Source organism: Cardiocondyla obscurior, linkage group LG16 (genome assembly GCF_019399895.1).
Source record: "Cardiocondyla obscurior isolate alpha-2009 linkage group LG16, Cobs3.1, whole genome shotgun sequence".
Taxonomy (NCBI): Eukaryota; Metazoa; Arthropoda; class Insecta; order Hymenoptera; family Formicidae; genus Cardiocondyla; species Cardiocondyla obscurior.
Window position 1 is genome coordinate 3,054,954 of NC_091879.1, and position 13,971 is coordinate 3,068,924.

A 13,971-nucleotide genomic window follows, 5' to 3' on the forward strand; every position below is an offset into this window, starting at 1 on the left:
GTATTATAAAACGTGCGATTTGGTTTCTGTTGGAAAAGAAATAAACTGTACTAGGTGCAGGATAGTGCAGCTCGGCTGCGAGGATCAAGCCTTATACTTCGATCGTCAGAAGCACTACGAGCAGCGGAGCCGTCCTGCTTCTCGCCAACTACGCCTCCATTACTCCATTTCCCATCTCGTGTAACCCGAGATAGCACGTTGCTGCACGCTGCTTAGGATATAACCTTACAACAGTTGATAGTTATTACACGGTTTTAACTAAAAATCGTCTTGAATTTCTTTTGCAAAAGTAAGTTAAACACGTAAAGTGCAATCAAATAATTTACGAATAAAATTTTTACATAAATTTAAGCTAGCTGCCCGCTTTGTATAACTCTCAACACGTGGTCGTAATGGTGCGTTTCATTACGTGAGATTAAACTTTTATAAATTGCTTTCGATCTTACTTTCCGGTCTCGAATGTATATCATTTTATTCATATCATTTATATCTTACATAATTATTTCTTGATATTGCAGAATTTTAATTCCAAGATGAAGAGTAAAGTAGATAAGAAAGGAAGGAAACGATCGTTTAGCGAAACTTCTGTTCCTAAAAAGTTAAATCAGAAACAAGAGGACAGCAACGAGTTCAAGAAAGGTGGTAAAAAGGGTAAATTTGCTAACGTTAAGCAAAATGGACATTCTATATCGGGAGAGAAAGCAGCACCGGCTCCTATTGAGGTAGTAAATAAGCAAAAGCAGAATAAGGCAAAGCCACAAAGTAGCAATGTAATTAAAGCAGTGCAAACAAAGAAAGATCCGAAAAAAAAGACAAACGAAACAGCTGTTAAGAAAGAGAGTAACTTTCAAAAAAAAAGATCAAAAAGGGTTTCTATTCACAAACGTGGACTCAGTGTAGAAGAGATGAGAGAAAAGATTGAAGAAATTAGAAGTAGGGATCATTTATCAAAGAGGGCAAAAAGAATGTTAAGTGTTCTTAATAGAAAATTGAAAAGCTCTGATGAACAAGTAAAAAAAGTAAATACAATAGATAACAAAAATAATAAGAAATTATTGGTGAGAAATATATTACTGAGCAAGCAGAAAGCTAATAATGCAAATAAGATTAAAGTGGACAAGAAACCTGCCCAGAAAAAAATCAAGGAGCTGCAAGATGAAGATGAGAGCAACAGTGAGGTAGATTCAGACAATGAAGAAAGCTTAGATGACGAAAGCGTCTCTGACGAAAGTGAGGTAGAAGGGAACGAAAAAAAAAGAATACAGAAACCTGTAGGTTCAGTAATCGGCGAAGGAAAAATAAAATCATTAAAAAAAGTTAAAAAAGATGACGAAGAGGATGAAGAGGATATAGATAGTGACATAGATGAAGAGGAGCTAGAGAGTGAAATGGATGAAGAAGAATTAGAAAGCGAAGAAGATGAAGAGTTAGAAAGCGGAGAAGATGAGGAAGGGATAGAAAGCGAAGATGACGAGGAACAAATCGAAAGTGACGATGATGACGAGGACGAAGACGATGACGATGAAGATGAGGGAGATGCGGAAAATATTAAAAAATTTGAAAAGGCAATTTTAGAATTAAAAAAAGATAATTTGCAGAAAAAAATTAAACAAGAACAAAATAAGAGTAAACAAGAGCAGAATAAAAATAAGCAAGAGCAGAATAAGAATAAGCAAGAGCAAAATAAGAATAAGCAAACTCCACAATCTTTGAATAATCAGCAGAAGAAAGATGACGAGAAAAAAGGTATTGTCCTGTTTGTGGGCAATTTACCAACAAAGTAAGTAAATTTTTATAATTTTTAATATTTTTATTTAATTTTTTAGTCGCATATAGTGTATAATCAGTGTAAATATCTAATTTACAGTATAACCAAGAAAGAATTGCAGCAATATTTCTTAACTAAGGTTAATACAGTAAATAAAATTAAAATTCCGACCAAACCAAATAAATCACAGCGTGGTTTTGCATATGTGGAGGTGCCAAATGAAGTAGAGTTTGAGGTAAGAACATTTCACATAGTTTTTGCCGTAATAATTTTATTAAACGTTTTTATTGTAACATTTTTTTTTATTTTACAGAAAGGACTTTCGTTACATCATACACTTTTCAAGAAGAAAAAAATAGATGTCGAATTTTCGATACATGCTAATGATAAAGAAATAACTAAAAAGTTTTTGGCATCGAACAATGCAAAATTGCGAGCCGCAGTTCAAAAGGCCAAAAAAGTAGATGTGTAAACCAAAAGAGAAAGCCGTTTAAGAACTCTAAATAAAACATCGGAGAAACAAAAACAAATTAATACGATTAATTATTCGGCAAACTTATACGTTTAATATTACGAATGAACGTATTCCGCAAGGAAATAATTTTTTTTTATGTTGTTAAAAACATTTTTCTTACATATATTTTATTTTACAGGATTACTTTAATAAAGATTTTTAATGTAATCTTAGACAAATATATGGACTTCTAATCTCTGTGAAGTAAAACTATATTCGTTGCTATTTTAATTAGGCACCTATACATTTTATTTCAATGGTACAATAGTTCGAAGTCCGTCCTAAGCTTCTTCAAGCACTCATCTTCATCGTAGACCGTTCATGAGGTTTCAAGGTAGAGCTTGTTTTCCAATATTATGTTGTTTATCCAATTAACCTCATTAAAAATCTCGTAGAAACTTATTAAATTATTATAACATGAACGGAAGAGTTACAGTCACTTTCTATGTTAACATTATTCCGCAGTTTTGTAATATATTCATATTCCCAATGAAAAGGAAATCATTTTTTAACAGATGCGACAATTTATTCGAGATTCCTGTCATTTTGTAAGACTACATTGAACGATGTTTATTAAATACTTAATGCGAGAATGGCAGATGATAACCTGGAGACAGACGATTCTTTTGATGACGAAAAAACTTTAAAGAATAAATTTCAACGAGTTCAAGCGAAGTTTCATGAATCCAAAAACAGGCGTGCTGCTCTTAGACGAGAAATTCACAAACCGCAGAAGGTACTCTTCGTATTTTTATTGCCTGACAAACTCAATGTCGAAAAGATAACTGGCTTTTATAGAAGGAACTAAGTGTCCGTTTTAATTACTTTTGAGAGATAAAAAGAGATAAGGGAGGAGATAAGAATAAAGAGGTAGAAAGATAAAAAGAGAGTTCTCATATAAGATTCGGAAATAATTATGCAAATAAGTCTCAGTATTTTGTTATATGTTATCAAAATCTCTTTCGTTTTCTCAGTATGCAATTGTAACTAAAGTGTAACTAATGATACAAGTATCAGTCATTGTTCAGCGAGGGTACATACATCAGCATCAGCGCAGTGTCGAGAAGGAAAGATGACAGATTAAAAATACAGCGAGAGAATTGAGACAAGCGGAAGTGGCGTTAGAAGCCTCGAAAAGAAAACTCGATGCTTCCATGTTGAGGTTGAAGGTGCTGGAGCAAAAACTGATTATCGCAAAAAGAAATATTGTGATGCTGAATGAGAAAAAGTCTCACGACGATCGTCTGATTGAAGCGCTTAACGTTAGTGACGAGAAAAATTATTAATTTAGTTATACTTTTAAAATCTGGACAGTTTTAACTTTCCATTTTTTTTTTTTTTTTTTTTAACTCTAATATGTAGCAGAATCAATTTTTTATCTCACTATCGGCATTTTTACAATTTTTACATTTGTTATAGAATCGAATTGCTAGAAGAGGAGTGTCTCGCGCTAAAGACCAGATTAGATACCGTACAGCAGGATAAAGCGTCGGATCTCGTCGTCTACAAGCGAATGCTTGATCAGGCCAAGAAGATTTTTAAAGACGCTTGCAAGTGAGAAAATCTGGATCGTGTCCGAATTCACGCTCGCATGGTGCATAAGTGGGTTTTAAAATCTTTCTGGTGCACGCGCGCAAATACGCATGGTACTTTTGCAAAGGACAATTGGCCAATATCGTCGCTACTTTCTAATACGGCCTTCTAAGAGTTCTCTCCTCTGTAAGAAGTACAGACGACCGAGGATCTATTTTTAGATTTTTCAGCGCCTCTGTCTCTAGTGGTTTAGTGTCATTTGGTATACAAATCGCAAGGATAAATCCACCGTGACTTTTTACTGTGACTGTTTATTAATTGTTAATCGCCAGTAGCTGCAGATCATGCAAAAAAAATGTAGTTTTTAATTTTTAATACGTGTTATTTTTTTAATTTTTTTTTATTTCCCTGTGTATCATAATTAATCATTTTTCAGGAAGAAACTGGCTGACTGTAGACGTAGCTCGGCGATGACTATTTAACAAGAGCTAAACAAGCCAAAGGTTGCTCGGCTCAGAGGCAAACAGGTTTAAGAAAATCTGGGAACTTATGAAAGACAGTTATAGATAAAATAGAACATTCTCATGTGGAAACGGACGAAAACGGTCGCTCGGGATCCGAATAGATGTGGCGGCAACAAAGTGCGGTGATGTAACTGGGACACGAGATAAGGTGCAACGCCTTCGTGTAAACCCGCGTGACACTGCTGGAGTAAAACTCACAATTTTGCCTCCACTTCGTTTCTCGCCGTTCCTTCAACGTCGCTGTACTGTTTGCCTCGGCCGACTCGTTTGCTTCTGCCATTGATATCGCATGCGACGGCACCGCGGCCGTAAATTCATCCTACTTCTCGTTACCCAAGACCCAAAGCCTTAAGACTTTTACATCCCGCGTCTTCGAGCGTGGTTTCGAATATTCGTAAGATTGCATACGAGGAACGCTAATTGTAATTCGACGGTGTTTTAATATTATATAAACGGTGCTTAAGAAAAAAAATAAAAGCCTGCGATAGACTCGTCGCAGAGCAATATTATACGCATCGATATAAAATTATGTTCGGCCAGCAAATAAATAAATAGAATTTTGCGTAAAGTAAAGTAACGCGTTTCTTTAAACGTCGAAAGTAATAAAGTTCTAGGATTAACGATGCGGTGTCGAACATGGGATACCCTTAGATCAGTGTGCGGGTGGCATTTTACGAAAACTTTCGTTATCATCGTTGTCGTTCCCCGTCATCGTCATTACCGTCATTGCCGTCATGGTCGTCGCCGGACGAGCTGGGCGTGTTTCCGACGGCGCTTAAGCTCGCCGCCGACAGGTGTGGGCTTTACAGGTGTTGGGCCTCCTGGCTGATAAGAAACGCGCCCGTGACGTCAGATTGGCGCGGGTAGAGTATATGAGTCGACGCTGCGGGATGTCCACGTCACTCGTTCTTGAACCTCCTTCGTCCGTTCATTCCGTCGAGTCGTTTGTCGTGATTTTTTCGCCGTACCGCCGATTACGATCGCCTCTCTATCGGCACCGATCGCCGTCCACCCCGGGGGAGATTCGCCGGAAACGAAGAACTTCATCAGCCTGGAGATTGATTCCACGCCGGAATTCCTCGGCGGAATTTCCGCAGGTAAGCCAGATGGATCGACGAAGCGATTTATCGTGGTAATCAATCCGTGGATCGTATGTCGAAGCGAACGATATTAGACGACGTCCGGAACATCAATTATCCAGGTGAATAAATGAGTAATCATAAAAAAAGAATATTCTAACTCTTTAGAGTTCTTCTCGACAATTATTTTTTTTTTTTATTACACACTTACGGCATTAAAAAAAATTTTTGCGCTACTTAAAGAGCACGAGTTGATTGTAAGGGATAGATTTATCAATTTGTATGATAAGATCGATCGGTCGACTTTCGGTTTCTCCGTGAAATACTCGAGTCCATGATCTACATGATTTTTTTTTTTTTTTTACACACATTTCTTTAGTCATTCCTCTTTTCATGTGTAAATTCGAAAGAACAATTGCGCGCTCGTGTATGGAACGTACGCTCCACTTTCGTTATATAACGCACAGTCTTGAGGTCGTCACTACTCATCAACCTATGGAAATGATAATTTCGGGATCTACGTGCCAACCCTAACGCTAACAACATTTTATTTTATATTTTTTTTTTTTTGCCGAGACCGCAACTGGTTAATTCCGACCGATTTTATATTCAACGATATTAAAATGAACAGAGAATTATTGCATCGTTACAATTGGAATATTAAGTTGAAAATGTAAAAAACATAAATTGAATCGTTAACTATTTCTACAGTTGGTTAACAGCGGAGAGAATTTTTTAGCTTGGTTTAAATTAATTTCATGCAAAATCAATTAAGAAAGGCATAATAATAATTAAATTAAATTAATTTTTTACGCGCTATCTTCGTATTTTTCTAGATATAATTTAAAAGTGAGATAAATATTAAAAGTAGATATGTCTCTTCTTTTCTGTCAATTTTGAGTACAAATAATGACGTCACAGCGATAATATATATTAATAACTGAAGAATAATGAAATCAATCTTCGCCGATAATGATTAGCTTGATTATCGATGCAAAATCATGAGTCAAACTTTGATTTGTTAGCGTATTTATCATTGCATTCGCCACTTATTTTTAATTCAATTAAATATACTTTACTATTTAAATAAAATTCAATATCATTTACGTCAAATGCAAAAATAATATAAAAATTACTTGTAGCATGCATATAAAAGCACTTGCGATGATATCACGTTCGTTAAATGTACAACATGAATATAATTATTACACCTAAGTTTCTAATAAAAAAAATATAGAGAACAGTAGTTTTCTAAATGAAAAACAATTACATTTTATAAATAACTGGGGTAAGATTCCCTCAGACACGAAGTAGCCAGCTTAACAGCCGTTACTTTCGTTAATACACTATGATTTTAATAATTAAAGTAAAAACGTGTCGCAAATTTTTCCTCACAATTTGCTCGATTGCCCGACTTTATTCCGCAAATGGTAATAAAAATACATTTAAGTAGACCAAACGCGATGTGATTCACATTATCTAAGTTGTTTCGCCTTGCCTCGGTTTATTTCTTTTATCTCGTAGTGAGTCGGTAGTCTTTGCCAGTATTCTTAAAAATAATTCGTCAGTGAAAAGATAAGATTTCGTCGCGAACGTTCACATAAGCTCGATTAGTTGTACAAAGTATTACATCAACGGTCGAAAAATTTCGGCGGCGATCGTATCGTAGGACGGAATATTGCTCCGATAATACCAGATATAGTAAAGTGCGAGTCGCGCAACTTTTTTTCTTTCTTTTTTTAGAATCAACACAGGTGTTTATTCGGTGACATTTGTAAAATTAACGCTCGCGAATTATGACTGCCGCTCTCGATCAGAAAAAAGGAATGTGCTCCGCGGCGAGAGAACGCTGGTCCGCCAAGAGCCAGCCAAGAGGAAGAAAATACGCCGATTGCAAGTGGACTAAAATTGATTGCGTAACGCAGACGTGTAAACTACCGGCGAGAGACGTGCAGCCGTTTATAAATTAACACGGTTGTAATTAATGCAAGCCGCCGGCGACACCGGGCGTCCAAGTACGTGCGCCACGGCGAGAACGAGGAGCTTCCACGTCTGTACGTGCGATTTATTAAAATTTACTACTTGGGAATTATTGCCGAGGTTGCCGAGGATTTTTGGTAATACCGAAGTGAGTCGCTTCGTTATCGCCTTATCGTATCGCTCCGCTGATAAGGTGCAATCGCGGCTCTCAAAGACGATACCTGGTACGTATCATCGCGTGATATCAAGCGATAGAAAATGAGGGCCGGTTTTTCTACTCTGAATATTATGGCTGGCGGTTTATTAACGGATCGGAGGAATAGACCAAACGTGAAATGCAACAATAAGAGTTTAATTTACAGAAACTAATTTATTTCACTGTTGGAGAACATCTCGTTAACAGTGTCCTCCCATTGCGGATAATTCTATTTTAATTTTAGAAATTGTATTGTTTTTATTCAGATGTAAAATGTAATTGTTCTCCTTTTTTTTGCGTCTATTCGGACTCGTTTGAAGACTTGTTAAAAATATGAGAAGCAATTTCTAAAGTCCACCTAAAATTTCAGCACCTTTCGCGCCCACAATCGTCGAATCAACGGCTGTTTAAGCAGTTGCTTGTAACGCGGTGAAAATGTCATCTGAGTAAATAGAACGCAGAACGATCTCACTCCATCGGGAATGTCGTCTTGACGTTCGTTTATATCATGTAGGTTTGTACATGGATTAGTTGAAATACGTTAATTACGTGGATGACGCGCGGCTGGCGTGGCTCTAGAATCTAACAAGCGTCGAATATCTGCAGCCAATCGTTTTGCGACTTCCGAAAAATTCGAGCACGTGTCACGGATTTTTGCAAAATAAACTTCAAGCGAGAGAAAAAAAGAACTTGTCCGTCGCGCTTTATGAAAATAATAATTATTTAATATCCAACTTAAAGGTTCAAAAATTCATATAACTGCCATCGAGCTATCACGGAAAAGAATCGAGATGTCTACGGAAGTAATAAAGATTGCTCCAAATTATTACATAATTTTATCAGCATCTCTCGCGGCAATTTCTTTTTTTCCCTGTCTCGGCGATACGAGGAGGGACGTGAGAGGAGTTTTTCTAATTTGGCAATTAATTTCAGGGGGCACCGAACCGTTTGCAATTTTTCGTGCCTCGCGGTATCGTCGAGAAGCCAAAGGGATGTGTTAATGAGTCGTGGCACGAGCTGGTAGCGGAGCAGTTATGTTTGCGGTGCAATCAGATGGCGGCGCGCTAAAGAGGAAGAGGCTCCTCGCACCTTCTTGATAACGAGTCGCGCCGCTAAGACGAACCAGCCGCACTTTTGCGTCAGGGGCTGCTTCCTTCTTCGAACCGCGATCCCGGATCAGCCAGCAGAACGCTAATACTGCTCGGCATTTTACAGATGAAGCAGAAATAACGAGCTATGCAAATGAACGAATAGGAAGCTAGTTGCATAACAAATGCATTCCGTTGCACAAATATTTATATCGTACGTATATTAATTATGATAGAATTAGAATAAGAAAATTAGACTGTTGATTATTTTGCGAATAGAAATTCATCGTCAATCTTAACTTTCTTCCACCCCATTTTACTTTTTTTTTCTTTTTTTTTTTATTTAATTTCTCTTCCAAATTTTAAGTATCACGGTGCAAATGAAATAAACGACCATATATGTAAATTCATCCTTCGTACATCAACAGGTTAAAATTTTCCTAATGAGTTTACTCAGGGTTCTCGTGCAACGACGTTACCGCTGTATTGTGAATAATGACTCTCGCGCGATAACGATTATCGCGTAAAATTTATTACGGCTAGTAAACTTCTATTTTTCACGAAAGTTTCTCTCGACGTACAATGTTGTGCGAAGGTATTTTTTAAATAAGACTTAAATAACTAATTTGAACACGCAAAATAGATTTCACTACCTTTTTTTACATAATTGCGGCGCTCGAAAAAGTTTGGCTTTTGCATTGCAATTAATTTTTTTATTTTTATTTTATCAAGGTAGGGTCAGACTCGCGCGGAGATAAGAGGGAATTCGGAAATGTAAGTGAAGCGCTCGCTATGAAGAGAGCTATCCATCGACAGTATGGTAATAAGAGACACTGTCATGGAGTTGCTCTCTTTGTGGACGTCGCTTGAATCCACGATGAAATCAATCCCCCGCATCCTTACGAACGTGATCCACAAGGAAGAAATAAGATCGAACGGTTCCAGCGTATTTATAATATACATTCTATAGCTGTGCGTTAATTTTTTATTACTTCCTAGTTTGCGGGGATTATAATCTAGTTCACTATAATTTTCTATTTTGCGTAGTCTACAATAAAAATACCTACATCTAAGAATAAATTAATGAAATACCGAAATACCGAAACTATAAATTAATATTTATTCATAAATAAGTATAAACCAATATTTATAATTAAAGAAGAGTGCTAGAATAATTTTTCGAAATGCGTCTTGCAGCTGCGTGTAATTTGCAACGATTGCAGACCTACGATAGTTAATCCCTCGCGTCGCAGTTGCGAGGGAAAAAAAAAATTTGCTCGAGGTGGAAGTCTATTAAAGCCGATCTCTGTAGTTGCTTTCACGGTCATGCGTCGAAAATTGCACGATACTCTATAAAGGGTTAAACGCTTACGCACCTTATTGCACCGCTTGCGATTCAATATAGCTACACGTTAAAGCTTGGCCGTTTATTAATTGTACGAATAGTGTACCGAGGAAGTGTACTGTACTCGATCGATAGTCATAACACTCTCCGTAGAATGCAATCACGACTGGCTAGCTCCGAAAAACGACTTTATCGCTGATAAAAGCGGCGCGAACGTTAGCGATAAAAGATCGCAAGTTAATTTGCAATTTTATCGCAATTCATGAATTTCGCAGGAATAAAAATTCCAGTGCAATTATTATTACTTTTACACCCCGCGCTGTTGATTAAATTTCGGAAGCCGTCGTCTATTTTAATTCAGATCGCCGGGTCTCGCAGAGTTTACGAGTTGGCCTAATCGTGATAAAGGTTTCTAATCCCCGCGGCAAATTGCGCGAAACAAGAAAGCTCGCCGGAAAACCAATTGACTCATCAATAATTTTGTTCAAGGCTAGATCGCGCCGAATGATGTGGAGTTGGTCGCAGAAAAGGTCATAGGTCCGGCGGGATGAGTTATCAGCGCGACAGCACCTCTTCGGCCGCCCAAAGAGGATCTTAAAAAAGATGCGCCTGCGTGCGTTTAAGAGGCACGGTGGCGTGCTCCATTTTTAATTCGCTTCAGCAGGAATCTACAAACCGCCGACGCCGGTGAGACTGTCAGTAGGCCGGCGTCATGTTCGCTATTATTCGAGTCGCGGGAGAACCGGGCTCAGTCGCGTGATAAACGTGGAGCACCCAGGTAGGCACGATCCACCGGAGCTTGGATCTATTCGCGCCCGAAGAAGATCGGCTCCTCGAACACAGTTTGTTTCGCCGATCGAAGGGAAAAATCTATTTTTCCACGTGGCCGTTGTTCCTCGACCTTAATACTCTATCTAATTCCGTAACAAGCTTCGCGCGGCTTTGTAGGCGCGCGATCTCGTGTGAAAACGACCCGAACGCGATGTAACGTGCCGAGATACCGTCGGTGTCTTAACGAAATGGTGTACGGTGCAACTGTAAATAATTAATACACGTGTCGACGTCGACGTGCACCCGCTTTCGAAGAGCCTCGAGTCGATTATTTTAGTACGTATGATGGTGTTTGATATGATGCCCGATGACGTCCACCCGAGTTCTTCGTTTAACGCGACTCGTGCGACGTGCCTACGTTTTTATTAAATTAGCATAACGCTGGTGCTGATGAATCGAAACCACTCAAATCTCTCGATTACAGTACTTATTTTTGCCACAAATAAAAAAGTGTTTCGCACGGGCGGGCTTTCGCGAATACATTTCACCGCCTTTCTCGATAAGCGTGAGAATAACGCTGTCGCGGGAAAACTCGAGTCATTTAACCCAGCAAAAGGCCGGAAAGACAAAGTAGCGTTAAATTCAGCCTGAGTTTTATATTATATTATATAAAAAGAATCGGGGTTGTAATAATAAAATTATTTTCTGCCGTACGAATTAAAATATTAAGCTTGATAAATTATCCTGCAGTAATAATGTTAAATAAAATAATTAAAGTGCAATTTTTTTTTCAACAGCTATTTCTCGAATGTAAATAAAAATTTATAATTATAATCAAATGGTCATCGAATTTTACGTGTTGCATAACTCTGCAGCAAAACGAGAAGACTTCGCAGATTATTATTTATACTTTTGCGGCCTATAGTCGCGAACGTGTGCCGGTTCCTACGTGCGATTTAGATGTTAGCGAAATAAATCAAACGGCTTTACGTTTAGTACTGGAATGTGAAAATAAATTCGTGAATTTACACAGCAGCGGTGGCGAGGAAACCGAGAAAATGAGCCTACGCTGGATTCACGAGAACCTGGAAGCCCCGACGTGCGACGAGGAATGCAGCGATATCGACGACAGCTGCAGCGAGGAAAGCTACGACACGGAATTATCCCTTCACGAGGACAACGTGACGGAAAACCGGAAGACTATCGTTCGCGATGGACGAGGAAAGAGGGAAACCAGAAGAGGTCCGACCTCGACCGTCACCCTCGACAAGAACGGGTACTGTTCTTCGGGTTTATAATTAAATCGCGAGAATACGTGCCGAGCAAATCACGCGATCGGTTCCCAATTCGCACAGCGCGATATAAAACAAATTAAAAAAGAAAAGAAGAAAAAAAAAAAGAAAAAGAAAAGAAAATTTTTGCTTGCATTTTATTTACGAACTCTGTAAACTTGGCAGAGGTAAAATGTAATTCGCGTAAATGGACAATTTGGCTTAATTGCTGGAAACAAGGTGAAGTGCCCCTCCGTCGCTGAATTGCACGTATTTGTCTACCTAGTCGCCCTCCGGCGCATGTTATAATGTACATTCATTGATCACTTGACTCGATTAACTTTTCTGCTCCATATCGCCGCAGGGTCGGCAGATGCACTAGGTGTAGTTTGCCTGTTATTAACGGTATCAAGCGTGCACTGGTGCCGTGTGAGCATCGCGACTCTGCGCGACTCCACACGAGCCGTGCAACGCGATATGCGTAATTATGATAGACATTTCGGCAAATTCGGAAACGAGAGACACGCCACATCCGCGACGGAGATTGAATTTCGCTTTCCGCCGTGGAGATAATAATTTATTTTCAACAAAAATGCTATTTGAAAATAAACCTGTTAATTATTCCGAATATTTCGGCTTATATTACTTTAATTTTATTGTATATACATATATATATATATTTTTTTTTCTTTGAATATTTTCACTCGGACATCGATTTTATTGAAAGCAGAAAATTCCCGCGGGGTTTGGCTTGTACACGAAGCCATGTAAAATTAACCGCGTCCGCACGCGTTCACGATGGCGAGCAAGTCGTTCGCGTAACTCTCACACAAAGCCTATTGACATTTCGTTTCCTCTCCCCCCGAGAATCGGTTTAAAATTAACGAAGTATGGGAGAAACGCCTACAGTATCGCGTGGCGTGCTTCATTCACAAAGCTTGCTGACCTGGAAAACCGAACGACCTATTTCACAGCGTCCATAAAGGCGTGAATACCCTATATAACAGTTTGTAAGACAACACTCGACAAGAAATAAAAAGCTAACAAGAAAAGAAAAAAAAAACGAAAAAAGAAAGAAAAAAAAAAAGAAATATTTAGGTGTTCAAATACATTAAAATATTCGACAAGTCAGACGTTTCATTTTAGATTATATCTGGATTACAATTCTAGAACGTCACGCAACATTGAACGTAATTCGAAATCACGCAAGCACCCGCCTTACGTAATATGGGATCCGCGGCAGCCAGCGAAAAATCCAGTCTATAATTGCCGGATAATTAAGCTCTACTGTCGCACTGGATATCATCTAGCGATTACACCGTCAGGACGAATCGAAGGATTACCCGGGAACCAGGAATCGTATGGTACCATTGCTGTTAAATACTAATAGAAATTATTGCGACGATGATAATTAGATTAACTATTAAGATGTTTATCGTGAGAGATCATATACTTTTGCAGCTTTGCTCCACACGATACCGGTATCATTTGGCGTTATCAGAATACAAAGCGTCGAAACTAGACTCTACCTAGCGTTTAACAAGAAAGGACGATTGTACGGAGAGGTAAGATGCTTTCACTCTTACAGCGGCCTAATTTTTTTTTCCCCCAATAATAATTAATGAATATTCAACGTATCAAATTGTACCTCCTGAAAAATATTTCTTAACGAAACTAGAAAGAGAACACGCTCGTGTAATTTCTTGATTTTAGATGGATATGGCTAATGATAATACCGAATGGGAACAATGGAGAATTGGCGCCTACGACGCGTTTCGATCGCGTAAATATGTGCACTGTGGATGGTGGATAGGAATAAAGAAGAACGGTCGAGCGAAGCCGGGACCTAAAACGTCTTGGGGGCAAAAAGCGATACAGTTCTCAGCAATTCAAGAAGATTAA

General features: G+C 38.4%; 2 protein-coding genes across 11 annotated transcripts; both read left to right on the forward strand.

The window, feature by feature from the left end:
* The first annotated feature begins 62 nt into the window (after window positions 1-62).
* LOC139108784 (DNA ligase 1) lies at window positions 63-2,497 on the forward strand. 2 transcript variants are annotated; one of them, XM_070667361.1, is made up of 4 exons: window positions 63-289; window positions 519-1,780; window positions 1,868-2,003; window positions 2,082-2,497. In XM_070667361.1, the coding sequence occupies exons 2-4, from the start codon at window positions 534-536 to the stop codon at window positions 2,238-2,240; spliced, it is 1,542 nt and encodes a 513-aa protein (XP_070523462.1). In that variant the 5' UTR covers window positions 63-289; window positions 519-533; the 3' UTR covers window positions 2,241-2,497. The 2 variants fall into 2 exon arrangements, with proteins under 2 accessions (XP_070523462.1, XP_070523463.1); XM_070667362.1 differs by lacking the exon at window positions 2,082-2,497 and having other exon boundaries at window positions 65-289; window positions 1,848-1,980.
* Window positions 2,498-3,102: 605 nt separating this feature from the next.
* LOC139108789 (fibroblast growth factor 1) lies at window positions 3,103-13,971 on the forward strand. 9 transcript variants are annotated; one of them, XM_070667376.1, is made up of 7 exons: window positions 3,103-5,540; window positions 7,162-8,896; window positions 10,517-11,134; window positions 11,832-12,074; window positions 13,240-13,433; window positions 13,531-13,634; window positions 13,783-13,971. In XM_070667376.1, exons 4-7 carry the CDS (start codon window positions 11,857-11,859, stop codon window positions 13,969-13,971), a joined length of 705 nt encoding a protein of 234 aa, XP_070523477.1. In that variant the 5' UTR covers window positions 3,103-5,540; window positions 7,162-8,896; window positions 10,517-11,134; window positions 11,832-11,856. The 9 variants fall into 9 exon arrangements, with proteins under 9 accessions (XP_070523477.1, XP_070523478.1, XP_070523479.1 ...); XM_070667377.1 differs by having other exon boundaries at window positions 11,835-12,074; XM_070667378.1 differs by having other exon boundaries at window positions 10,517-10,805.

What these genes read in the sequence shown, in the direction of transcription:
- LOC139108784 (XM_070667361.1), top strand. Translation starts at nt 534, where the DNA reads ATGAAGAGTAAAGTAGATAAGAAAGGAAGGAAACGATCGTTTAGCGAA. An exon ending in GTGGGCAATTTACCAACAAA is followed by an intron (nt 1,781 to 1,867) that starts GTAAGTAAATTT and finishes TCTAATTTACAG; the next exon opens with TATAACCAAGAAAGAATTGC. An exon ending in CAAATGAAGTAGAGTTTGAG is followed by an intron (nt 2,004 to 2,081) that starts GTAAGAACATTT and finishes TTTATTTTACAG; the next exon opens with AAAGGACTTTCGTTACATCA.
- LOC139108789 (XM_070667372.1), top strand. Translation starts at nt 8,868, where the DNA reads ATGCATTCCGTTGCACAAATATTTATATC. An exon ending in GTTGCACAAATATTTATATC is followed by an intron (nt 8,897 to 11,831) that starts GTACGTATATTA and finishes GAATTTACACAG; the next exon opens with CAGCGGTGGCGAGGAAACCG. An exon ending in GTCACCCTCGACAAGAACGG is followed by an intron (nt 12,075 to 13,239) that starts GTACTGTTCTTC and finishes TTACAATTCTAG; the next exon opens with AACGTCACGCAACATTGAAC.